The 25,592-nt window shown below is 60.2% G+C and overlaps 2 protein-coding genes across 2 annotated transcripts; both read right to left on the reverse strand.

Moving 5' to 3' along the window:
* Nucleotides 1–37: 37 nt before the first annotated feature.
* On the reverse strand, nucleotides 38–5,816 carry LYNX1 (Ly6/neurotoxin 1). The gene is made up of 4 exons (XM_025450470.3): nucleotides 5,667–5,816; nucleotides 4,564–4,762; nucleotides 4,260–4,361; nucleotides 38–4,059 (listed from the first exon to the last, which is right to left on the reverse strand). The coding sequence occupies exons 2-4, from the start codon at nucleotides 4,613–4,615 to the stop codon at nucleotides 3,863–3,865; spliced, it is 351 nt and encodes a 116-aa protein (XP_025306255.1). The 5' UTR covers nucleotides 4,616–4,762; nucleotides 5,667–5,816; the 3' UTR covers nucleotides 38–3,862.
* Nucleotides 5,817–16,603: 10,787 nt separating this feature from the next.
* LY6D (lymphocyte antigen 6 family member D) lies at nucleotides 16,604–24,822 on the reverse strand. The gene is made up of 4 exons (XM_025451011.3): nucleotides 24,486–24,822; nucleotides 18,146–18,262; nucleotides 17,322–17,420; nucleotides 16,604–17,128 (listed from the first exon to the last, which is right to left on the reverse strand). The coding sequence occupies exons 2-4, from the start codon at nucleotides 18,195–18,197 to the stop codon at nucleotides 16,893–16,895; spliced, it is 387 nt and encodes a 128-aa protein (XP_025306796.3). The 5' UTR covers nucleotides 18,198–18,262; nucleotides 24,486–24,822; the 3' UTR covers nucleotides 16,604–16,892.
* Nucleotides 24,823–25,592: the final 770 nt, after the last annotated feature.

A 25,592-nucleotide genomic window follows, 5' to 3' on the forward strand; every position in this document is an offset into this window, starting at 1 on the left:
CCCCGCTGGCTGGTGAAGACAGAGAGAAGGGCAGACATGTGTCCTCATCTGTTTATTCACACTGGAGATACTGAAGTGCATAGTGTGAACAGAGAAGGAGGCCCAGGCCCAAAGGCGGAGTCTCATGCGGGTCAGGGTCAGGGTCAGGGTCAGGGGTTGGCATTAGCTGCCTGCAGGGGCATGGCCCTGGAAGTGTCCAGAGCTCGCAGTGGCAGGAAGGGAGGAGGGACCACCCATGGATCTGAGGCCTCCTGTGTGCTGGGCCCTGGGCTGGGCACTTACACCCCCAGCTTCGTCCATCCCCCCGAGGCCTCGGCTTGGTGGGCATCATGCCCATTTTATGAATGAGCCAGCCCAGAGCTGTAGGACCCAACAGAACTCAAGAGGTCTAGAAGCATGAATGAGTTACATGTTTATCAAACAAGTCAGCAGCTGCGGAGGGAGATGGGGCGGTTGGTCGACCCCCCCTCCCCGCCCGCCCACCACCAGCGCACCTTCCTGATGCCTTCTGTATGCAGCGGGGCCAGGCCGCACACAGGTCTGGAGGGTGCCTTTGGCTGCAGATGCCCACCCTGTGTCCCCAGGGTGGGCGCCTGCTGCCCCCGCTCCCCAGCTGTGCTCCCAGGGTGCCCACAGGAAGCAGCACAGCAGAGACACCCAGGCTGCTTCCAGACTCGAGATTTGGACGCCACGGAGAGCTTTAAAGAGCCCGAGCATCGATTCACATGGACGGGACACTCATTTCTGTTGGGGGGACCCCCACAGTGGAAATGCCCACTGTCTCGCTGGCAGCTGGAGACACGGGCCTGGTGCCCCTGTGCCCCCCCTCTGCAACCCCAGCTTGCGGGACGCAGACGCGGGGCTGGACGCCTGCCTCTGGGCCTCACGGTGTCTCAAATCTCTGCTTCTACTTTTCCCCTTCTAGAGCTTTCCTGACCCTCAGCTCTTATCATTATCTCACAGGCCAAAATAGTTCTAAGTTTATAACCTGCTCCCTTCCCTGTCCCAGGCTCTGGGACGCAGCCTCCCAGCAGATGGGAGAAGACTGCACAGCGGGGGCAGGGTGGGGGGTGTCGGGCAGCCACGCCAGCGCCCCGTGCCTCAGCCTCCTCACCTGTAATGCCTTCTACCTCGCAGGGTGGTCGTGGAGTGCTTACAGCCACAGCACAGGGCAGCCGGACAGTCAGTTCCCATGGTCGCTGTGCTTGTCCCCACCGGCACTGCCCTTCCAGGTCAGCGTCACATGCGTCCCACCAGGGGCCGGGGCCCCCGTATTGGTCGAGGACCTCCTGAGGGCTCCGGGCTGGGTTCTGAGGACAGCCCAGCCAGCCAGAGCCCGGCCTGTGGCGGTGGGGTGGACGGCACGGTCCTGCGGGCCTGGTGCAATGCGGTGGGTGTTGGGCTTGGACCAGGTCACAGTGGACAGAGGGGCACAGAAGGCAGGTGTAAGAAGCAACCCCATACGGCGGCAAGCCCAGCTCCCTGGATCCCTGCTCTCAGTGACCCCAGAGCCCACGGGTGCCCAGGCAGGGCTCTAACGTCATCAGCCACTGAGGGGAGGGAGGACCGATCCTGTGCTCCTCCCGGCCGTGGCCTAGGATGCCTGCTGACCCAGGACAAAGGTCTTACACAAGCACTTTAACAACCGATTCCAAGCCTCTCCCACTGAGTCAGGTCAAGGGCGGCTAGGGCTGGAGGACTCTGTCTACCCTTTCTTCCAGCCGGCATCCGCAGGTAGAGGCCTGCGCTGGCCCTCCAGGCAGCCTTGTGGGGAGCTTGGTCTTCCTGAGACCAACCCTTCCTGGGGGGTGTCCCGCAGGACCTGTGGGAGCTCAGAGTTGGAGTCTGGCTTGCTGCCCGCCTCCCCCAGGGAAGGGCTCATACCGGATCGGGCCTCAGGAGGAGGCACCCAGGTGTCCTGTGGGGACTGAGCCCTTGACCGGACACTCTGTGGGGTGCAGCTCCTTTCCCGCCCAGGATGAGAAACTCATCTTCCCCGACCTTCTGGGAGGTCCAACCAGGTCTGCCCGAGGTCACCTGCTGAGGCTCCCCCAGGCTCTCCCACGATATCCTAATCCCTTGGGTTCTGGAAGCACTGGGTGAAGCTCTCAAGGCGGGATCTCCAGCACAGTCTCCCTTGACGAGGCCACGCTTGGGGGCCAAGAGCCTCTGCATTCCAGGGACGATGCCACCACACAGGCATTTGCCACAATCCTGCCCACTTAGGTCCAGACAGCCTGAAGGTGCTCCTGGGCCCCTCCCTGGACCCTCGGGCTGGGGACACTGGGCAGCTAAGGCCTCAGGCAGGCCCTGTGTGACCTGGGGCACCATGTGGCATGCAGTCTGGCCTCAGTGGGAGGAGGACCGGCGTTTCCTGGGCCACCCTGATCCAGCATGGTCTGTGCTGGGCAGACTCTTATCTCTGAAACCAGGCCAGGGGTGGGGTTCACCTAGGCTTATACCCTTTAAATAATGCCAATTCTTGGGCCTTTGAAGGTCCCAATACCCCACTAGGTTGGGGACACTTGCAGACCACTCCTCGGATCAGAGAGGAAGCTCTCCAGCCCCGGTGGGCCTCTCTCTCTCCTCAAGCACAGTTGGAGGGTAGAGGGTTCCCTGGAGACCCGCAGGCTGATGGGCTCAGGCTTTGGGGCCCAGGCCAGTTCAGCCAGCACTCACTGAGCGGGGCCTGCAGGCCAGAGCGGAGGGAGGCCAGCCGGAAGCCGCTGTGGGCAGTGCTTATTGGGATGGGGGTTGCAGAGGAAATCCTGGGGTGCGTGTCCAGAGGGAGCCTGGTCATCTGCATTGCATCCCAGAGTCGGCCTCTCCCAGCATCTCTCCGACTCCTCTCCTTCCTCCCAGGATCCTCCCCGCACCCCCCCACCCCGACCTCCGCCCTCCATCCTCCGCCCTCCACCCTCCCCCGCTGATTCGGGTGCTCACACTCTCAGGCACCTGCTGTGGCTCACTCCCCTCCACTAAGGGCCAGGCCAGGGCTGAAGATCAGGCTGTTCTGGTCCCACCCAGCTCCCTTCTCTCCCTGCCAAAAATAGCCCTGGGGTCAGCTCTCATGCTCCACCAAATATAGCCATCTGGCCTGCCTGCCCTGCCCCCAAGTGCCTGCCAGCCTCAGGCAGGGTGCAGAGGGGGGAAGGTCAGGGATTGGGCAGAGCAAGAAGGGAAGAGCCTCTTGCCAGGCTCCTGGGGCTGGGGGCCTCAGGGGCTCTTTAGGATGAGCCACCCCCACCCCTCACCCAGGCCTTCCTGGCACTCCCACCTGGATGGCTGACAGGGACGAAGCGTGGCCCTCTATGCCACGCCTACCCTGGGCAGCTCCTGGTCTGTCAGAATCACAGGGACAGACCTCCTGGGGCCCCAGAAAGCCCTTCTTCCCAAGACTGCCCCCCACCCACCCTGGGTCCCTGCTTTCCCCAGCGCCTCCACACACTTACTAGGCAGACTAGGCAGACTGGGGCAGACCCCCAGAGCTGCCAGGAGGGTGGGCCAAGTCTCCCTTCCCATCAGTGTTCCTCAGCCAACTGAGGACCCCAACTAAGCGGCACACTTCTCCAGATGCCCTCATCCTCATGTAGAGGAGGGGCGAGCTCTCCCACCAAGACCAGACACTTTTGGAAGGTCCCACGTCAACCTTTGGAAAATGGAAGGTGGTGGTCTGGGAGCGAGGCCCAGGATGGTGGTGGACACTCGAGTCCCTCCAGTAGGCAGTTCTGGATGGTGGCTGGAGCGGTTGCGGGGGGTGGTCTCTGGGAGCACAGAAGGTGGGGGCAGGGTGAAAGGGTGAAAGGGTAGGGCTGGGCTTCTCAGAACTTGTCCTTGCGTGGGTCCTGGTGGGGGCAGGGCTTCAGAGCAGACCCCAGAGGGTAGCCAGGAGTATGGGGGCCAGGGCCAGGGTTCCGGGGATGGCGAGGCCAGCGCCGTTACAGAGGTCGTACTGGCAGCAGGAGGTGGTAGAGGCGTGCTTGGAGTAACCATCGTACACGGTCTCGAAGCAGCTGGGCACGCAGGACTTGCTCACCTTCATCCTGGTCGGGGTGTAGTCTGCACAGCGGGGGTGGGCCAGGACTCAGGTTGGCCAACCCTGGCACACAGGCCTTTAGGGCAGCCAAGTGCTCCCAGGTGCTCCCCCAAGAGACTCCTAGGGCAAGCGGGGGCCTCCCTGCTCAGTCTCCCACCCTCCAGGGCTGGGGAAGAGCAGCCCCTCATGCTCCCAGGGACCGCTGGGGCACCGGCCGACTCACAAGTGCGCGTGGTCATGCAGTAGGTGACCATGGCCGGGCAGTGGACGGGGTTGAAGCAGTTCTCTCCGTTGTAGGCGCACACGTGGCAGTCCAGAGCCTGGGCTGGGGGCCAGGGGACGGGGTGGGAGCTGGATGGGGGTCCCAGAACCGGGAGGGGCCCCTCCTCCAGCCCATCAGACCATAGGTCCCATCACCTTCCCCAGAGCAGAAGAGCTGGAGGGACAGGGGATTAGGAGATCTGGCTTCTCTCCCCTCCTACCCCCCAACATGGGGCCGCCTGTTCTCTGTTCTCCATCCGCCTTACCCAGCGGGAGGCCCACCAGGGCCACCAGGAACAGGGTTAGCAGGGGCCCCATGGCTGGAGCTGAGAGTGGGCGTGGTGAGGTGAAGAGCCGTTGGTCCTGGATTCAACTCCGGCTGGGGCAGGGCCCAGGGGCGGGGGCGGGGTGTCTGACAACCCCCTCCCCTCCCAGAGCTCCTGCTGTACTGGAGGCACTGCAGCCCTGCACAGAGGTGGACAAAAGGCAGCTGGTCACCACAGAGACTGAGGGACCCAAGGGGACCTGGGCAGGGGAGCTGGTGGGCAGGAGAGCCTCCCAACTCAGCCTGGGTGTCCAGTTTCCTGAAGGAGGGGACACAAAAAGAGAAGGGAGCAGGGTGGGGGACATTCCAAGACGAGAGACTGGTATCTACAAGCCCAGGAGGCCTGTGGTGCAGACTGAAGGGGGGGGGGCTCATGCAGGGGCCTGTGGGAGCCTGACACACTGCACCCCCACCTGGGGCCCTGAGTGAGGGACTGGCCCCGGGGCTAGGTCTCTCTCACTGCTTCCCCTTCCCTTGGCTCCCGGGGTATCCCTGAGTGGGTCCCCCACTTCGGCTACTTTCGGGGTCCGGGGGCGCCGCTCGCTCTCCCAGGAAGCCGCCCGGGGCGCAGCCTTCCTAGGGCCGCAGCCGCAGCTCTGGGCAGGCGGCGGGGGAAGTGCGCTCTGAGCGCATTCCGGGGGCACTTGGGCACGGCCCCCGCACAGCTCCCCGGCTCGGCCTCGGTGAGGGGGTCGGGACCGAGCCCAATGTCCGGCCGGAGGCTGGGGGAATCTGGACCACCACTGCCCTCGGGCCCGCGGGGATGCTCGGGGGCGGCGGGGGTGGGGCCGCAGCGTCCCCACCAGGGGAACTAATTAGACTCGCCCTTCCCCGGAACATCAAGCCGCCTCATCCCCCCCCACCCCCACTCAACTTCAGGATCTAACAGGCCTGAGTGAGGCCAGGCCTGCGGCTCCGGCGCCTCCCGCCCCCTCCCGCACAGCCCCACCCCAAAGACTGCGGTCCCAGCACAGGGGGAAGGTTTCGGGGTGACCTTAACTGTGACCTTCAGCACGCTGAACCTCCGCTGCTCCCGGGACTCACCGCGGCCGCTCGCCGACCCCTGGGTCTGACGGCGCGATCGTCCGGGGGCCCCGCGGAGACCACGCCGCGATAACCCTCTGCGGCCTCCGCCGCCAGGAGCCCGCAGCCCTGCGGGAGCCGCTGCGGAGGCCCCGCCCCGGCCCGCCCCGGCCCGCCCCCGCCCGGCTTTGGACCCGCCCTCGCCCCGCCCCAAGCCCGCCCCTGGGCGCAGCCCCACCCCCGCCGCTTCCAGGCTCACGCCCCTCCCTCTATTTAACCTCGGTCCCGCCCAGTCTCCGCCCCTCCCGTCTCCGCCCCTTCCCCAGCCCCGCAGTCTCAGCCCCGACTCCGCCCCCTTCCCAGCCCCGCCCCCTCGCAGCCCCGACTCCGCCCCCTTCCCCAGCCCCGCAGTCGCAGCCCGACTCCCCCCTTCCCCAGCCCTGCCCCCTCTCACCCCCGACTCCGCCCCCTTCCCAGCCCCGCCCCCTCGCGGCCTCGGCTCCGCCCCTTCCCAGCCCCGCAGTCTCAGCCCCGACTCCGCCCCTTCCCCAGCCCCGCAGTCTCAGCCCCGACTCCGCCCCTTCCCAGCCCCGCCCCTCGCAGCCCCGGCTCCGCCCCTTCCCAGCCCCCGCCCCCTCGCAGCCCCGGCCCCGCCCCCTCCCAGCCCCGCCCCCTCGCAGCCCCGGCTCCGCCCCTTCCCAGCCCCGCCCCCTCGCAGCCCCGACTCCGCCCCTTCCCCAGCCCCGCAGTCTCAGCCCCGACTCCGCCCCTTCCCAGCCCCGCCCCTCGCAGCCCCGACTCCGCCCCCTCGCAGCCCCGCCCCCTCGCAGCCCCGGCTCCGCCCCTTCCCAGCCCCGCCCCCTCGCAGCCCCGACTCCGCCCCTTCCCCAGCCCCGCAGTCTCAGCCCCGACTCCGCCCCTTCCCAGCCCCGCCCCTCGCAGCCCCGGCTCCGTCCCTTCCCAGCCCCGCCCCCTCGCAGCCCCGGCTCCGCCCCTTCCCAGCCCCGCCCCCTCGCAGCCCCGGCTCCGCCCCTTCCCAGCCCCGCCCCCTCGCAGCCCCGACTCCGCCCCTTCCCCAGCCCCGCAGTCTCAGCCCCGACTCCGCCCCTTCCCAGCCCCGCCCCCTCGCAGCCCCGGCTCCGCCCCTTCCCGGCCCCGCCCCCTCGCAGCCCCGACTCCGCCCCTTCCCCAGCCCCGCAGTCTCAGCCCCGACTCCGCCCCTTCCCAGCCCCGCCCCCTCGCAGCCCCGACTCCGCCCCCTCGCAGCCCCGCCCCTCGCAGCCCCGCCCCCTCGCAGCCCCGGCTCCGCCCCTTCCCAGCCCCGCCCCCTCGCAGCCCCGGCTCCGCCCCTTCCCAGCCCCGCCCCCTCGCAGCCCCGACTCCGCCCCTTCCCCAGCCCCGCCCAGCCGCAGCCCCGGCTCCGCCCCGCCCCGGCTCTGTCCCCGCCCCCGCCCCAGGTCTGCCCGGGCTCCTCTGCCACCCCATCCCCCGCCTGTCACGTCAGCCTGCCGCCGCCCACGTGGACTGGAACCCCAGGCCTGGCTCCGGCAGCGCCAAGTGCCGCACAGCCACCCCCACGCGATCCTCAGATGCTCGCGCACCATTCGGGGCGTCACCACGGGGTCTGGCCACAGTCCCCTGGTGCAATCTTCTGTCTCTCTGTCCGCCTGCTTCTGCCAGGTGCACTTTGCCCCCTCGCCCACGCCACCCCCAAGCCCTGAGCCTTCAGCCTGGTTCCGCAGAGGCGCAGCCCCAGGGCTCAGTGACCCCTGCCCCTGGCTCCTTCGTCAGCCTGCCTGGGTCCCCACCGGGCCCTGCCTTCGCTGCTGAGGGACTTCTGTTCTGTTTTAGGCAAAACTTAAGATATTCATGGGCCCTACATTTTTCATTTTTTCTAATGTGAAAAAACATTTTATTTCACCATACAGGGTTTTTGTTTTTGTTTTTTTCTTTAAAAGAGGTGAACCGGGATCCCTGGGTGGCGCAGCGGTTTAGCGCCTGCCTTTGGCCCAGGGTGCGATCCTGGAGACCCGGGATCGAATCCCACGTCGGGCTCCCGGTGCATGGAGCCTGCTTCTCCCTCTGCCTGTGTCTCTGCCTCTCTCTCTCTCTCTCTCTCTGTGACTATCATAAATAAATAAAAATTAAAAAAAAATAAAAGCGGTGAACCATTTGGGGGGCCCTAGGCACCCAAGCCTCTAGAGCCATGGAGGCACTCTCTCTGGGCAGACTGGGATGGTTGGTCACCCTGTTGCCGGTAGTCACTGAGATGCTCCATGTGCCCCCAATATTCTCATCCTCATGAAGCTCACACTCTAAACACAGATCAAAACCAGAGCATGTCACAGGCTTCAGCATCAGGCTATGATGAATTACAGAGAACTGGGCTTGCTATCTTGCCTGAAACAACTAAAAAGGGGAGAATAGAGGAAGCAGCATTTTTAGGTCAGCCGAGGCAGTGGCTCTGGGCGAAGGGACTTGACAGGAGGCTCTGCAGGCCTTAGTGCTGGGGGACCAAACAGAGCCCATGGTCTCCCTGATGGAGGCAAGTGGGGAGTGGGGGAGGCCAGGGCAGCTAGAATGCACAGGGCAGAGCTCAGATCGAGGAGGGCTGCCCAGGACAGAGCTAGGAGGTGGGCAGAGGGTTCCGGGCACGCATTTGGGGAAGCTACCCGAAGACGCAAAGGGAGCTGCAGAGAAGGATGGGACAGGACAGTCCCCAGAGCCACACAAGGCCACGGGTCAAAGATCACAGGCTTGAAGACGAGACATCAGGCAGAGCTAGCCAGGACGTGATGATGACTTCCAGCGCTGCAGGAAGCAGTGCAGCCGTGTCCCTGCAGTCCCAGGAGAGGCGAGGAAGGGAAAACATCGTCCCAAGAAATAATTGCCAAATCTTTCTGAATTTGTTGAGCACTACAAACACACGGAACCCAGAAACTCAATGAACCCTAACAACAAGAAATATGAAGAAAACCGGGCCAGAGCACCTTGCGCAGCAGGTGTGAGAAGCAGCGACATAAACGGGGCCCTGAGGGCTTGCCAGGTGTGCGCCTCGGCCAGGGCCAGCTAGCGGCGCAGAGAGGCCAGGGCTGGAACCCCGGAACCCGGGCCACCCAGTGCAGCAGCCGCAGTGGAGGGGTCTGAATGCGCAGAGCATTTCCCAAGATGGCCTGTGCTCTGGGCCATAAGACAAATCCCAGTACATTTACAAGGAGGGAAATCATATGAATTGTTTCCTTAGACGACAACAGAAGTAAATTAGAAACCAGAAACAGAAAAATATTTGTAAGCTCCCCCAGATATTTAGACACAGAGCAATGCATTTCTAAATAACCTATGAGTCAAAGGAGAAATTTGAGAGGAACTTAGAACCCCCAGCCCAATGAAAGTGAAAACGCAGCACAGCAAAGTTAGTGGGCACAGCTAAAGCAGTGTTCGGAAGGGGGGTGCGTCTGCATTAATACTCACATTAGAAAACCAGAAAGCTCTCAACACAGCGAGACTAGAACAGGATCAAAGCAAACCCCAAGGAAGCAAAATACAGAGAATGATAAAAATAAAAGCAAAACCACCCCGCCATGAAATACCAAAAGAAAAACAACGTGGAGGATCAATCAGACCTAAAGCTGATTCTTTGAGAACATCAATACGATTTTTAAACTCCTGTGCAGACTGATCCAAAAGAGAAGAGCTGGGACAAAGCACAAAGCAGGAGTGAGAAAGGGGGCATCAGGACAGGTCGCGACAACATTACACCAATGTGTCCCACAACGTAGATGACTTGGGCCGGGTCCTGCACATCCACGGGACAGGCCAGCAGCGCTCACTCTGCGGGACATACATAAGTGATTATCCCTCCATCTTTCGAAGAAATTGAATTTGTAGCTAAAAATCTGCCCACAAAGAAAACTCCAGTGAATTCTACAAAGCATTGATTGATTGATGGTATTTATTTTTAAGGACTTTACATATTTGAGAGAGGGCGAGGGTGCATGAGGAGGGGTAGGGGCAGAGGAAGAGGGAGAAGCAGACTCCCTGCTGAGCAGGGAGCCTGACCCCACGCTCCATCCCACAAACCAGAGATCGTGACTTGAGCAGAAGGCAGCGGCTTAACCGGCTTAACCGACTGAGCCACCCAGACGCTCCTACAAAGCATTTAAAGTTGGGAGGCCGCCCTCCCCGCCATGACCAGAACCAGACACAGACATTACAGGGAACCGTGACAGACCGGCATCTCTCACAGACGTAGCTGTAAAAGTCATGAACAAAAATACAGCAAATGAATCCAATGATGGAGAAAAGGAAATATAAAACGACAAAGCACAACGCTGGTTTGACATTTGAAGATCAACGAGTGTGATTCACCATAGCACAAGCCGACTATCTGCATAGATTTGGGAAAAATATTTGACAAAAATCTCACATCCATTTCTGATCCAACCAACCAACCAACCAACCAATCTCTTAGCAGACTAGGGACAGGAGCCTGATGAAGGCATCTGCAGAAATCCTACAGCGGATGCAGGCGATTGGTACACCCTGAACGCTGGCCCTCCCTAGCAGGAGCAGAGCAGGCTCTGATGGTTCTTACTCAGCCACCTGCCGGAAGCCCCGTTGTGCAACGAGGAACAGAAGGACATAAAAGACACAAAGATTGGAAGGGAAGTAAAACTGCCTCTGGGTTTCAGATGACAAGACTGTTCACAAAGAAAATTTCAGGGAATGTACAAAAAAAAAAAAAAAAGCCCTCAAGAAAGCCTCTTAGAACTATGTTGGTTTAGCAAGGTTGCAGGATAGAAGGTTAACTGGCAAACATGTATTGCATTTCTATATTCCTATAACCAACAACTGATAATTGAAAATGGAAAAGACCATTTATAAAAAACATCTCATGCAATACTTGGGGATGATGTTGACAAAAGACATGCAAGAACTTTCACTTTGAAAGCCACCAAACAAATAACCAGGGAGGAAATTGAAGCAGTCATCAAAAACCTCCCAAGACACAAGAGTCCAGGGCCAGATGGCTTCCCAGGGGAATTTTATCAAACGTTTAAAGAAGAAACCATACCTATTCTCCTAAAGCTGTTTGGAAAGATAGAAAGAGATGGAGTCCTTCCAAATTCGTTCTATGAGGCCAGCATCACCTTAATTCCAAAACCAGACAAAGACCCAACCAAAAAGGAGAATTATAGACCAATATCCCTGATGAACATGGATGCAAAAATTCTCAACAAGATACTCGCCAATAGGATCCAACAGTACATTAAAAAAATTATTCACCATGACCAAGTAGGATTTATCCCTGGGACACAAGGCTGGTTCAACACCCGTAAAACAATCAATGTGATTCATCATATCAGCAAGAGAAAAACCAAGAACCATATGATCCTCTCATTGGATGCAGAGAAAGCATTTGACAAAATACAGCATCCATTCCTGATCAAAACTCTTCAGAGTGTAGGGATAGAGGGAACATTCCTCGACATCTTCAAAGCCATCTACGAAAAGCCCACAGCAAATATCATTCTCAATGGGGAAGCACTGGGAGCCTTTCCCCTAAGATCAGGAACAAGACAGGGATGTCCACTCTCACCACTGCTGTTCAACATAGTACTGGAAGTCCTAGCCTCAGCAATCAGACAACAAAAAGACATTAAAGGCATTCAAATTGGCAAAGAAGTCAAACTCTCCCTCTTCACCGATGACATGATACTCTACATAGAAAACCCAAAAATCTCCACCCCAAGATTGCTAGAACTCATACAGCAATTCGGTAGCGTGGCAGGATACAAAATCAATGCCCAGAAGTCAGTGGCATTTCTATACACTAACAATGAGACTGAAGAAAGAGAAATTAAGGAGTCAATCCCATTTATAATTGCACCCAAAAGCATAAGATACCTAGGAATAAACCTAACCAAAGAGGTAAAGGATCTATACCCTCAAAACTATAGAACACTTCTGAAAGAAATTGAGGAAGACACAAAGAGATGGAAAAATATTCCATGCTCATGGATTGGCAGAATTAATATTGTGAAAATGTCAATGTTACCCAGGGCAATATACACGTTTAATGCAATCCCTATCAAAATACCATGGACTTTCTTCAGAGAGTTAGAACAAATTATTTTAAGATTTGTGTGGAATCAGAAAAGAGGCCGAATAGCCAGGGGAATTTTAAAAAAGAAAACCATATCTGGGGGCATCACACTGCCAGATTTCAGGTTGTACTACAAAGCTGTGGTCATGAAGACAGTGTGGTACTGGCACAAAAACAGACACATAGATCAGTGGAACAGAATAGAGAATCCAGAAGTGGACCCTGAACTTTATGGGCAACTAATATTCGATAAAGGAGGAAAGACTATCCATTGGAAGAAAGACAGTCTCTTCAATAAATGGTGCTGGGAAAATTGGACATCCACATGCAGAAGAATGAAACTAGACCACTCTCTTGCAGCAGACACAAAGATAAACTCAAAATGGATGAAAGATCTAAATGTGAGACAAGATTCCATCAAAATCCTAGAGGAGAACACAGGCAACACCCTTTTTGAACTCGGCCACAGTAACTTCTTGCAAGATACATCCACGAAGGCAAAAGAAACAAAAGCAAAAATGAACTATTGGGACTTCATCAAGATAAGAAACTTCTGCACAGCAAAGGATACAGTCAACAAAACTCAAAGACAACCTACAGAATGGGAGAAGATATTTGCAAATGACATATCAGATAAAGGGCTAGTTTCCAAGATCTATAAAGAACTTATTAAACTCAACACCAAAGAAACAAACAATCTAATCATGAAATGGGCAAAAGACATGAAGAGAAATCTCACAGAGGAAGACATAGACATGGCCACCATGCACATGAGAAAATGCTCTGCATCACTTGCCATCAGGGAAATACAAATCAAAGCCACAATGAGATACCACTTCACACCAGTGAGAATGGGGAAAATTAACAAGGCAGGAAACAACAAATGTTGGAGAGGATGCGGAGAAAAGGGAACCCTCTTACACTGTTGGTGGGAATGTGACCTGGTGCAGCCACTCTGGAAAACTGTGTGGAGGTTCCTCAAACAGTTAAAAATATACCTGCCCTATGACCCAGCAATTGCACTGTTGGGGATTTACCCCAAAGATACAAATGCAATGAAACGCCAGGACACCTGCACCCCGATGTTTATAGCAGCAATGGCCACGATAGCCAAACTGTGGAAGGAGCCTCGGTGTCCAACGAAAGATGAATGGATAAAGAAGCTGTGACCTATGTACACAATGGAATATTACTCAGCTATTAGAAATGACAAATACCCACCATTTGCTTCAATGTGGATGGAACTGGAGGGTATTATGCTGAGTGAAGTAAGTCAGTCGGAGAAGGACAAACATTATATGTTCTCATTCATTTGGGGAATATAAATAATAGTGAAAGGAAATCTAAGGGAAGGGAGAAGAAATGTGTGGGAAATATCAGAAAGGGAGACAGAACATAAAGACTGCTAACTCTGGGAAACGAACTAGGGGTGGTAGAAGGGGAGGAGGGCGGGGGGTGGGAGTGAATGGGTGACGGGCACTGGGGGTTATTCTGTATGTTAGTAAATTGAACACCAATGAAAGCCACCAAACATTGCTGAAATAAATTTTTAAAATAAATTTTTAAAGATTGCTTCACCAGATGGAGCGGAATGTCCTACTCACTGATGGGCAGACTTAATAATGAGAGAGAACTCATCCAGAACCCAACTATGGATTAGATGCATTCCCAGCCCAAAGCCCAAGGGCATTTTTCTTGAAGAAATTAGCAGCTTGGGGCATCTCGGGGGCTCCGCGGTTGAGCGTCTGTCTTTGGCCCAGTGTGTGACCCCAGGGTCCTGGGATCGAGTCCCACATCGGGCTCCCTGCATGGAACCTGCTTCTCTCTCTGCCTGTGTCTCTGCCTCTCTCTTTCTGTGTCTCTCATTTATAAATAAATACAATCTTAAAAAAAAAAGAAGTTAGCAGGCTAAGTCTAAAATTTATATGGAAATGCAAAGGATCTAAAATAGCTAAGACCATTTTGGAAAAGAAGGTAAAAGGTAGAGGTCTCACACAACCTGATTTTAGGCCTTAATTTACTCACAAGACTGTGGTAGGGCTGTCACATGGACATACAGACCCAATGCACAGGACTAGCGCCTAGAGCAGACCCCACGTGTTTGGTCAGCTGACTTTTGACAAAGGTGCTAAGTCATTTCGATGGAGAGAGAACAATTTTTTCCACCAGTGAGCCAGACGCGAGCACACTGGAATCTCAGTGTGGGACTCACGCTGCACGCACAGACGAGCTCACAGTGGGCCACAGACCTAACCTAAGAGCGGCACCAGAAGAAATCCTAGTGACCGTGGGTACGGCAAACATTTCTCTAGAAACAGACTATGCGAAAAGAAATCCATAAACTGGACTGCATCACAGCAAAACTTTTGCTCTTACAAAACAATGTCATATAAATGAGCAGACGAGCCAGATTGGGAGAAAATATCTGCAAAATATGTATCTGAGAAGTTGTATGAATGAAAATGTGTGAATGACTTTTACAAATAATAAGCAGCCAAACGACCCAAAAGAAACAAGGGAGTAAGAGGATTTGAACAGTTTATCAAAGAAGATACCCAGACGGCGAAGACGCATGTGAGAAGATGCTCAGTGTTAGTTAGGGGCAAACGAACCCCGCAGTGAGACCCCAGGACCCCCGAAATCAGGACGGCTCCAGTTGAAGACCGGCAACGCCTAGTGCCGGCGAGGACGTGAAGCGACAGAAACCCTCTTCCGCTGCCGGGGGCATGCGGAGAATAGGAGTCTGGTGGTCGCTCGGGGGCGGAGGGTCCCTCTGTCATCTGCCCCGTGCACCCCACTCCTGGGTTTTATCCAAGGGAGAGGAAACATCTGGACATGAATGGTCATAGCAACGTCACCCTGAGAGCTCAGGCCCAGAACCTCCCAGCTGCCCGGGCACAGGTGCGTGGATGGACCCCTCGGTGGCCAGCCCGCCAGGCCCCGGCCCAGTAGGGGCGAGAGACCCAGATGCGCTGGAGCGGGGCTGCACCCCAGGACCCTGCCGAGTGAGAGAGGATGGCCACCGCAGAATGCCTGCTGTCGGATTCCATCTGGTCAAATTCTGGAAGCTCGGGGCTGACCCGCGGCGCTGGGGGATTTCCGGGTGTGAGCGGTCACAAAGACACCCCCACCCCCCGGGAGCACAGCAGATCCGTGGCCGCCTGGGGTGGGTGCGCAGGGGAGGCTGGAGGGCCCGTACAGGGGTGCGGGCAGCTGTGGAGGGGAGCCGTTCTCCCGCTCGTTCCCTTGAGTGCAGCGATGGTTTTGACGGCATGTGATGCGTGACGGCCCAGCACCTCGTGCCCTTTAGGTGCGTACAGTTTATTGTACCTCGAGTGTCCCTTGATGAAACTAAGACCAGAGTATGTTAGATGGTGAAAAGCTGTGGGGAAAGATTGAGGGGAGCGGGGGGGGGGGGGGGGGGGGGGAGGTGGAGGGAAAGCCACCCGGGTCACAGGTGTGTCAGACGGGGGCGCCCGTGCGCAGGGCTGCCAGGAGGGCGCACAGGCCAGGCCCTGGTGCCAGGCAGCTCTGGAGGCAGCTCCTCCCTTTCACCAGAGTCCTCAGACCATATGCGGTCTGGCTCCTCCTGCTCCTGGCTGGGCCTCCCATCTCTGCCACCCCTCAGCCAAGCACCAGCCGGGGCACCTCCTTGCCGGCCCTTGAGTCGGGTCTCTCTGTCTGACCCACCGTGAGGCCTGAGAGTGCCGTGACTGCCCCAGAGGAGGAGCGAGCCCCCAGGAGCCTCTGGTCTTCCAAGGAGCGGGGAAGGCTCCTTGTCTGGCATCGATTGGGTGCTGGACACTCACAGACACAATGATTCCAATTGCCCAGAACCCAGGCAGCGGGCCCAGAACCCGGGCAGGGACCCAGAACCCAGGCAGCGGACCCAGAACCCGGGCAGGGGCCCAGAACCCGGGCAGCGGGCCAGGACCCAGGCAGCGGACCCAGAACCCGGGCAGCGGGCCCAGAACCCAAGCAGAGAACCAAACCCAGGCAGGGGGCCCAGAACCCAGGCAGCGGACCCAGAACCCAGGCAGGGGCCCAGAACCTAGGCAGCAGGCCCAGAACCCGGGCAGGGACCCAGAACCCAGGCAAGGGGCCCGAACCCAGGAAGGGCACACAGAACCCAGGCAGGGACCCAGAACCCAGGCAGGGACCCAGAACCCAGGCAGCAGACCCAGAACCCAGGCAGGGGGCCCAGAACCCAGGCAGGGACCCAGAACTCAGGCAGCAGATTCAGAACCCGGGCAGGGACCCAGAACCTAGGCAGCGGGCCCAGAACCCAGGCAGCGGACCCAGAACCCAGGCAAGGGCCCAGAACCCAGGCAGGGGACCCAGAACCCAGGCAGGGACCCAGAACCCAGGCAGGTGGCCCAGAACCCGGGCAGAGACCCAGAACCCAGGCAGGGACCCAGAACCCAGGCAGGGACACAGAACCTAGGCAGCAGGCCCAGAACCCAGGCAGTGGACCCAGAACCCAGGCAGCGGACCCAGAACCCAGGCAGTTGGGCCAAGGAATGTTTCCCTCCCGTCCAGGTGGCTCAGCAGCCCTGGGGCCGACGTCCCCAGGCGGAGGTGGCGCGTGCGTCCCTGACCCTCCTGGCTGGGCGCAGAAGGAGCACCCGAGCCTTCTGCCCTGGGCTCCCAGCAGGCCTCCCAGGAGCCTCCCGCTGCTCCGCGGCTGCAGGGACTGTTGTGTCTCCTCTGAAGGTGAAGAAGGACAGTGGCATTTCAGGGGTCATGCATGATGCCAAGACTGGCCCCGGGTGACAAGCTCCACGACCTGGGGGCCTATGTGGCCGCGTGTCCCCCCTCCCCGCACCCCGGAGAAGCACAGACACAGCCACACTGGTTTTGAGTCATTTATTCCTATGCGGAGGCTCAAGTAGAAAAATAAATGGAAACCAAGCAGAGTGAAGGCGGAACCGGCAGAGGCCCGAGTGCGAGTGCTTCCTGTGCCCCCTCCTGCTGCTCAGGGAAGTGCTTCCTCTTGTCTCCGGGGAGGGGGGTTCGGGGTCACCAGCTCCCCTGCCGGCCCCCACCCATCCATTGGAACCTCCCCTCACCGCGTGGCGGGGCCTCTCCCGGGCGGGGCACATGGAGGTCCCCGGAAAGGGATGCGGGCCTCTCCCGGGGGGTCACAGGCTGGGGGCCACGAAGAGGGTGAGCAGGCTGAGGGCCAGCGCCAGGCCGAGGGCGGTGCTGGGGAGCAGGGTGTGCGCGGGGGCGCTGCTTTGCAGACTCCTGTTGCACAAGTCGTCCTGGCAGCACTGCGTGGCCGCCGCGCCGCTGCTCACCTGGCCCTGCAGGCTGTGGGTGGGCGTGCACGCCTCCACGCAGTCCTTCTCCACCAGGTTCCCCAGCAGCGGCTCCACTGGGGACGGACGGGCCCTGTCAGGACCCCGCACCCCAAGTCCCGGTTCCCGGCCCCCATCACCGCCGTGAGCCACCCATCCCCGACGTCCTCCCGCCAATCATCCAGCCATGGCGCCCTGTCCCCTGCGGCACCTGGACAGAACCCTGGGGGGTCCCGCAGGCCCCCGTCCCGCCCGGGTCCCGTCGCTCACCCTTGGTCCTGGTTCTGCAGTAGCGCGCGTTGGCCGCACAGTTCTGGGGTTTCTCGCAGTTGCTGGAGCTGGAGCAGACGTGACAGCGGAGAGCCCGGGCTGGGGGATGGCGGGTGCAGGGAGGTCTGGGGTCACAGTCTGGACAGAGCCCTCTGCCACCCCACCCGCCCCAAGGCTGGGCGCCTCGGAGCCCCAGGCCCTGCCAGGGTTCCTCTCCTGCACTCAGCTTCGGGAGTCAGGAGGGGACAGTCCTTGGCTGCTGGGACCCTGGGGCCCCTCCTGCCTCAAGCAGGTGCCTGTGTGTCTAGAGAACTGGTGGGAAGGTGGCTGATGTGGGGTACGCTGGGGGGCCCCTCAGGGCATCACAGAGCTCTGAGACTTGCACAGAGCAGCTTGCAGCCCAGGACTACTGTCCCCCTCCCCAGAGCCTGTCCCCACCGGGCAGCAATGGTCACGAGGACCCGAGGCTAAGTCAGGGCCAGGGGCCTCAGCTTGACCACACTGCACTCCCGGGAGGAGGGGCTTCCCCGGGGACAGAGAGTCAGGGCTGGATGACCTGGGCAGTGGCTCTCCTGGGTGGGGCATCTCAAGCCGCTCCCCGCCTCTCTCTCCCCCTCTGCGTGTCTGATCCCGGGACCGAGTCTAAGACTCCCTGGTTCTGCGATACTTTAAGTCTGATTCCACTAAGTTTAGATGAGGGTTCATTTTGTTTCAAATTCTGAGTGTGGCATCCCCTGAGTCCGGGATACCCTGAGCCTGAAGGCCGGTACCCCAGGCCTCCATGCGTGTCCACGCTGCCCACCCCGCCCCGGGCCCTCACCCACCTGGCCCGGCGGCCACAGCCAGTGCAACGAGGAGCAGCAGGGCTGTCTTCATCTTGGGGCGTCTCTGGGAGCAGTGGGGGCCCCTCCTCTCTGGAGGCCTTATAGCTGGGGCAGGAGCTGGTGGGAGGGGTGGAGGTGGGCAGCCAGCCAGGCAGCGGCATTCCATGCGCCCCACCCTGGCTGGCCCACACCCACCACCCAGAGCATGGCTGCCCCTGCCCCTGCCACCCGGGAGGACCTGGGTCCCTGGCTGCCCACCCCCCCAGGCAGGGGTCTGCCCTCCCCCGTCTCTAGGCTGTGGACAGAGGCCTCGCTGGCTCTGTGCTCGCTGCCTCATCGTCCTCTCTCTCTGGCTGTCTGTCCAGCTCTAGATCACTTTGTCTCCGACCTTCCCCTCTCACCCTCAGATAAGAGTCTCAAGCCCACGCAGGTGTCCTGTGGGTGCCCAGAGCTGTGCCCACAGGGCTAGCGAGGTGGGAGTAGGCCCTGGCCCTGCCTTCCTGGGCTTGGGGCTCAGTATTGCTAGGTCCCCCCCGTGGAGCCCTGGGGTAGGACCCCCTCGGGATCAAGGCATCTTGCTGAGATGTCGGGACCTCAGCGTAGTCAGGGGAGGGAGAGACCATCCTGGAGTGGGGTAGGCAGCAGGCCAGGCGTGTGGCTGCTGGACGTGCCTGCAGAGAGGTGAGCGCCGGACCAGGGGCATCCCTGGAGGGGCAGGGCGCTCCCTTCCCTGTCGGCTTGCTGGCCCTGGGCCCCCCCCTGCTGCTCTGCTGTGCCCCGCGGGACCCTGCTGGGCCATGTGGCTGGGCCCCGTGGCTGGGCCCCACAGAGGCCAGCCCCTGCCTTGCCCCAGCCCCAGCCCCAGTCCCAGCCCCTGCCCCTGCCCCTGCCCTGGCCCCTGCCCCAACCCCTGCCCCAGCCCCTGCCCCAACCCCTACCCCAGCCCCTGCCTCTGCCCTGATCCTGCCCCTGCCCCGGCCCCTGGCCCTGCCCCCCACCCCCACCAGACTCACTGACAGCCATGGTGAGTAGGGCCAGAGCGCAGAGCCCCCAGCCCTGCAAGTCCTGGAGGGGCAGGGCCTGTTGCAGGGAGGGCCGCATGGGCTAGAGGGAGGGCAGGGCCAGGGCCAGCCCACAGCTCTCGGGAGCACCGCGGCCTCAGGCCGGAGAGATTGGGGAGCCTTGGCCCTTCCCCCCACTGGTGGGGCCTGGACAGGCCGGCCCCTGAGTGGGTGAGGTGGGCCGTGTCACGGTCCCGGGGGTCCAGGCAGGTGCCACCCTCCCTAGAGATGCTACTGGACCTGGTAGGCCCCAGGCCGACAGTGGAGGGGTGGTGTGGCATTTCTCCTAGGACCCAGGGGTGGGCATGGAGGGGCGCAAGCAGCAGCCCCCGAGGCAGCCCCATGTCAGCACCGTGAGCCCGTCTCACGGGCTGGTCCCCGGCTCCCTGGGCCTTAGTTAGGGTAGCTGGGGTCTCTCTTGACAAGGCAGGGAACGTGGGGGACCCCGCACCCTCCCTCGAAGCTCTGAGGCCTTCTCAAATTCCTTAGGCACAGCCCTTCATGGGCCGGTGGATGGTGGATGCAGGACATAGGGCTCAGTGACGGGGCGGTGACTGGCATGGGGTGGGGGATGGTAGGTGGGGAGGGGTGACTCACTGAGGCCAAGGGGCATGGAAGCTACTAGAAAAACAGGTTTGGGGATTGGATTTCCTGTAGGGCCTGGTAGAGCTAAGGGGTCCGGGGGTGTTGGGCCGACTGGGGCTGGACGTTCCGACGTGAGGCTGCTGGGCAGCAGGAGACCCCTGCACACCCGTCCCGTCCCCGCGGCCACCGCAGGCTTCACTGCCCGCGGACCTGCACCGCCCGAGGCAGAGGGGGCAGCTGGCTCCTGGCTCCGCGGGAAGCAAGCCTGGGCCTCTGACGGGACTGCCAGCGAGGGCGCGGGCTGCCCACCAGCTGCGAGCTGCATGTCCCGGGGCTTCCTAGCAGAACCATCAACGGCAGCCCCCACGCAGTTGACTTGGGGAGAAAGTGGGCGATTGCCACGCAGGAGCTCTCGAGAAGCGGGAGTCCTGGGAACGCTGCAGGCAGGGAGGGCTTCCTGCAGGGGGTGACCTGGTTGCCCCGACCTTGGAGGCAGATGTCAGGGGACAGAAGAGCCATCGTGGCCTCTCAGGTTGAACCCCTTCCCACATCTTTTTACTGGGAAGGAAATGAGTCCCAAGGGGGCCCTGCCGGCGCTGCCAACGTCACCCCGGGAGCTTCTGTGCTGCATGGCCTCTCCTGTCCTCCCTCCTCCTCTGGAGAAAGCCGCCACTCTCCAGAACCCAAGCCCCCTCACCCAGTCCCTGGAGCCCGTAGAACTAGGCCCCAGGCTGGGGGCTGGGAGGACGGGCACCCCCACCCCGCACCCTGCCTGCTTCCCGAACTCAGAGGGCCAGACAGACAAGCCCAGACCGCTGCCACCCGCCGTGCTTCCCTGCTCACGCCCCCGGCCCCGCCCTGCCTTCCCACCTCCTCACCTCTCCCCGGGGTCTTGGCCTTGGTGGGGGGCGACGCGGGAATCAAGGCCTGGACCCCTCGGCTGTGGGGTCACTGGGGTCACACAAAGGGGATGAGTGGCCCAGAGAGGGAAGCGCCGGGGTCAGTGCAGTGGCCACTCCAGACCCGAAAAGGCAGTCTGAGCGGCGTGGGTCCGGCCCCGCTGTGGGTGAGAGTGGGCACCAGGACGAGCAAGGCGGGCTCTACCCGAGGCACCCCCCAAACCTTGGGGCCTGCAGACAAGGCTTCTTCACTTTCAGCATCAAGGGTGAGTGCTGGCCGCCCACACTCGGGGGCTCGACACCTGCCTGCTCGCTGGCTCACTTAGCGGCGCCCACCACGGACGGACCACGCTCAGGGCGGGACGGAGCCGAACCTGAAAGGCAGGCCACCCCCAGGACCCCTGATGAGCTGGGGATGTGGGGATCTGAGGCCCCATGTGATGGGATGATCAAGGAGGCCGAGGGGTGGGGGCAAGGACAAGGGGGTTGGGCCTGGGTCTGGGCACGGGGGTGGGGGGCTCGGGCAGGGCAGACTCCTCCTTCCCCAGCAGGGCTGAGGTGAGCACCCCGTGAGTCAGGCTTGCTCTGCCCCTCCGTTCACGAACCCGCACACACAGCCAGGGCCTCCCTCCGATGACACAGAGGACCACACAGCCAGCCAGTGGGAACCAGAGCGGGGCCTGCCCTCCTCCCCGACTCTGTCCCCAGCTGGCCCGGGGCGCTTCCCCCGTGCCCAACCTCCCTACCCCCCTCCCGTGCAGGACACTCACCTTTGCACACAGGACCACAGGCCTAGACCTGGGTGTCTCTCGCCTGCTTCCCAGGGCCTACACCTGTCCTAGATCATCCCCTGGAACCCTGGCGGCCAGTGCGGGGCCTCCTCCCCTGCTCTGCCCGAGTGCAAATCCAGGGAGCAGCACACGGGCAGCCCTGCCCTGCCTTGGGCATAGCCTGATCCCCGGGAATGGCTGGACTGGAGCCTGAGACTCCTGAAGGCCAGGAGCGCCAGCCAGTTCTCAGGCCTGCCAGGTAACCCCCCGAGAGAGGCCCCACAGGATCTCTGCCCCCACCAGCACCTAGCACCAACACCTAACACCAGGACCTAGCACCTAGCTCCAGCACCAGCACCAACACCTAGCACCAGCACCTAGCACCAGGACCTAGCACCTAGCACCAGTACCTAGCTCCAACACCAGCACCTAACACCAACACCTAGCTCCAGCACCAACATAGCACCTAACATCAGCACCAGCACCCCACACCAGCAGAGGTCTGGCGTGGGCCCTGCATATCAGTTTCCCTGGCTGCATCCCTGAGAGACACCGGGACTCAGGGGACCTGGTGATGGAGGAGAAGCTCTCAGAGTGAGGATTGTGTCCCTTCGTGAAGTGGAGGGTGTGGGCACGGAGCCACAGAGCCACAGCAGCCTTGGGGACCTCAGAGCTCCAAGAGAGCAGGCTCTTAGCAGTGTGGGCTTGCAGAGCATGGAACCCCAGAACTTCAGGGCCCAGAGAACCCTAGAACTGGGTACCCTGTGGGGGTTTATTCTCTCCATGTGAGGAAAGCTCCCTCTGGGGTTCTAGACAGAGTGTTAATGCTGCTCATGGTCTTTTTTTCTTTAAGATTTTATTTATTTATTCACGAGAGACACAGAGAGAGAGGCAGAGACACAGGCATAGGGAGAAGCAGGCTCCCCGTGGGGGCCCCGACGTGGGACTTGATTCCGAAACCCTGGGGTCACACCCTGGGCTGAAGGCAGACACTCAGCTACTGAGCCCCCCAGGTGTCCCTGTGCTCATGTTCTATCCGAGGTTCTCGCCTCTGCTGTGTCACTGCTCACTGCTCCTCCTGCTGTAGCCTGAGCTTGTGGGTCCAAGCCCTTGAGCTCCATGATGGCATCAGGTGTAAGTTCCAGAGTAATGAACACCTATACCTACGTAATCCCCCCTTCCATCCACCCATCCATCCACCCATCCACCCATCCATCCATCCATCCATCTTCCATCTGTCCATACATCCACACATCCACCATCCATCCAACCATCATCCATCCACCACCCACCCACCCACAGCCAGCCAGCCCTGTACCCACCCATCTATCATTCATCTATTTATCCATTATTCCATCCATCCATCCACTCATCCATTCACACAAAGTATGTGTCCTGTAGGAAATAGTTACCATGATGTGTCTCTCTCCTGTCCCCTCTTCCCTTTCTCATTGACATGCACAAATGTGAGAAGAGAACACAGCGATTCTCAAACTGTGGAGTGAAACCCAGTGTGGGCTCTGAGAGTCTTAGGTCTGCAAGTGGTTGGCAAGCAGCGCTGGGACTTGTGACACCCAACGTGCAGATGTGCTTTTTCTTTTTTGTAAGATCCTATTTATTCATGAGAGACACAGAAAGAGAGACAGAGAGAGAGAGACAGAGAGAGAGAGGCAGAGGCAGAGGCAGAGGGAGAAGTGGGCTCCATGCAGGGAGCCCGACGCGGAACTCGATCCCGGGACCTGGGCTGAAGGCAGATGCTCACCCACTGAACCTCCCAGGCGTCCCAAGACACACTCTTTTTACTTAAGATTGTATAATAAGTTAGGGGTGGCTTTGAGAGGACATCATTGATCCTAATGCTTAAGAGGGGAATTAATATCTTACATACATCGTGTGCCCTGTTGGTCTGTCTGTCCGTCTCTATCCACTAGTACCTCTTACACGGAGCAGTGCAGATCCCTTTCCTTGAGAATCCCCAACCCTCTCATTTGTCCCTTATCTTTGGGAACAGGAAATGTCCCCTTGTTGGGTCCTGACACTCTTTAAGCCCCACTAAAACACCGCCAGGACAATTGGATTTTTTAAAAAAGATGTTTTGGAAACAGCCGGTAAAGTTCTCAGGTGTGGACTACTGTCCGTGGGTGGGGAGGGCTCCCATCTCACAGTGAGGCCTGGATTTCGGCCTCTTTCCAACCCCGCATTTGATAGATGGGGTTCCAGGCACTTGTTGGGCTACAGGATGGTGAGAGCTGGCGGGCTGTGTCTGCATCGGCCAGGTGTCCTGGGGCGAATGGTGCCTTGTCCTCGCAGGGCCTAGACGCTGAGCAGACCCAGCCTCTGCTCTTCTGGGCCTCAGGCAGCTGCTGAGCTTTGAATCTGGGCCAGCCCAGCTCAGCCACACCCTGCTTAGCCAGGTGGCCCCAGGGGCCCGGCGTTGGCACCCAGCGCTGGTCCAGGAGGTTTGCATGCTGTTGCAACCTGCTCTGGGTGTGGGGACAGGCTCCCCAGGGCAGGGAGTGGGTCCCAGGTTGGGCCTGGCAGGGAGCTCATTACTTTGCCTAAAGAGCTTAGGGGATCAAGGGGCTTGTGTCACCTCACCCTGAGAATATTATGTAAGAACAGAGAAGGGCTGCTCCTCGGGGAGCAGGAGATGCTGCAGGGAGGGCCAGGAACCCCCAGAGCTGAACGCAGGCCCAGGAGCCAGCTCCAACTGTGACCCCAGGGCACACAGCCAGGACAAAGGCCACTAGGCTGGCCATGGCCGTGCTGCTCTCTGCACATCGGCCAAGCTCTCTGAGCTCCAGCGGCCGCCCTGCCTTCCTGCCTGTGCCCTCAGCCACTTCAGGAGTCACAGGTCAAGGTCTGAGTCCTCGGCTGTGGCCCCACACCCACGCCACCCCACACGCTCCTCCCTGAGCATCCTGCTCTGTCCCCAGCCCAGCTTCCCTGCTCAGCTGACGCACCTGCGGCCCACCCTGTGTTCCCACCGCGTGGCCTCCTCGCAGGCCCTCCAGCCCTTTCTCACCTCCAGACCTTTGTACCTGTCGTCCGCACGGGCTTCCGGGGGTCGGGATCGCAGCTGTCACCTCCACTTCTGAGCGGCCGGCAACCCCTGCAACTCCCCACCCTCCCCCACAGCCCCGGCAAGGCCTTGCTGGCTGCCGCCGTGTCTGTTCGGGTCCGGGTCCGGGTATGCAGCAGGCACTCTGAGTGTCCACTGACTTGGAGACCGTGCTGCAGGCCGGGGCAGGGCCGGAGGCGGAGAGGACTCGGGCTCTGGGGCAGACCACTCTGCCAGCCCGGAATTCAGTCTGAAAGGCTTTTGTGTCTCAGTGTCCTGTGTAGCAAGGAAACAAGTGTCCTCGCATGGAAGCCTCTCTTGGCGCCACCCTGACTTCTGACAGCAGAAGCTCTTGGAGGAGGAGGCCATGGGTCATCATGTGGCACCCAGTGGGGTTTTCCGTTGGGACTTGTATGGGTGGGACCTGCCCTAGAGGGAAGGCTGGTCAGACAGGAATCAAGAGAGGGAATTTCCATCCTCAAGAAGAGAAACCCAACCTTCCAAGGCTGCATGGGGTGGTCCAACCCCGGGCCCCAACTTGGCTCCTAAGGCCACCACTTCACATGGGCTCCATGACCGCCTCCTCCTGGAGGCCCGGCCACCAAGGGAAATCATATTGGAGGCTCAGAGGGGACGCTGACACTCCTTGTTTCAAGGCAGGCCCCGCTCGGCCACCCTGCCTTCCAGGATGCACAGAGCCACAGAAACGCTGCAGGAGGGCGGGCGTCCTCCACCCGCCTGCCTCCCCGCCCGCCCTCGGAGCACTGTGCTCCCCGACGGAAGGGCCGCGGCCGCCACAGGACCATCATGGGCACGGGGGACCCCGGCAGGCCGGGCTCACAGGCACTGGGGGGCAGTGGCTCTGCAAGGCCAGAGAGTGGCCGCGGGAATGGACAGGAGCACGCAGCTGGGTGTGGGAGGGCGGAGGCTGAGAGAGGACGGCGGGGAGGCTGGCGTGGGAGCCGCACATCTGCCGCTGGGCTCCCAGAAGGAGGCCCACGCCCAGCTAGGGCAGGACCCGCCGTCACGAGCCCCACGGCCTTGGCACTCGGGCGGCGGGGACCTAGCTCT

This window comes from Canis lupus, chromosome 13, assembly GCF_003254725.2.
Source record: "Canis lupus dingo isolate Sandy chromosome 13, ASM325472v2, whole genome shotgun sequence".
Classification (NCBI taxonomy): domain Eukaryota; kingdom Metazoa; phylum Chordata; class Mammalia; order Carnivora; family Canidae; genus Canis; species Canis lupus.

Excerpts from the sequence above, each read along its gene's own strand:
- LYNX1 (XM_025450470.3), bottom strand. The coding sequence starts at position 4,615 with ATGGGGCCCCTGCTAACCCTGTTCCTGGTGGCCCTGGTGGGCCTCCCG. Across the intron at positions 4,362-4,563 it reads CCTGGTGGGCCTCCCGCTGG|CCCAGGCTCTGGACTGCCAC; the intron begins GTAAGGCGGATG and ends CCTGGCCCCCAG. Across the intron at positions 4,060-4,259 it reads CTGCATGACCACGCGCACTT|ACTACACCCCGACCAGGATG; the intron begins GTGAGTCGGCCG and ends CCCGCTGTGCAG.
- LY6D (XM_025451011.3), bottom strand. The coding sequence starts at position 18,197 with ATGAAGACAGCCCTGCTGCTCCTCGTTGCACTGGCTGTGGCCGCCGGG. Across the intron at positions 17,421-18,145 it reads GGCTGTGGCCGCCGGGCCAG|CCCGGGCTCTCCGCTGTCAC; the intron begins GTGGGTGAGGGC and ends GCCATCCCCCAG. Across the intron at positions 17,129-17,321 it reads CTGCAGAACCAGGACCAAGG|TGGAGCCGCTGCTGGGGAAC; the intron begins GTGAGCGACGGG and ends GTCCGTCCCCAG.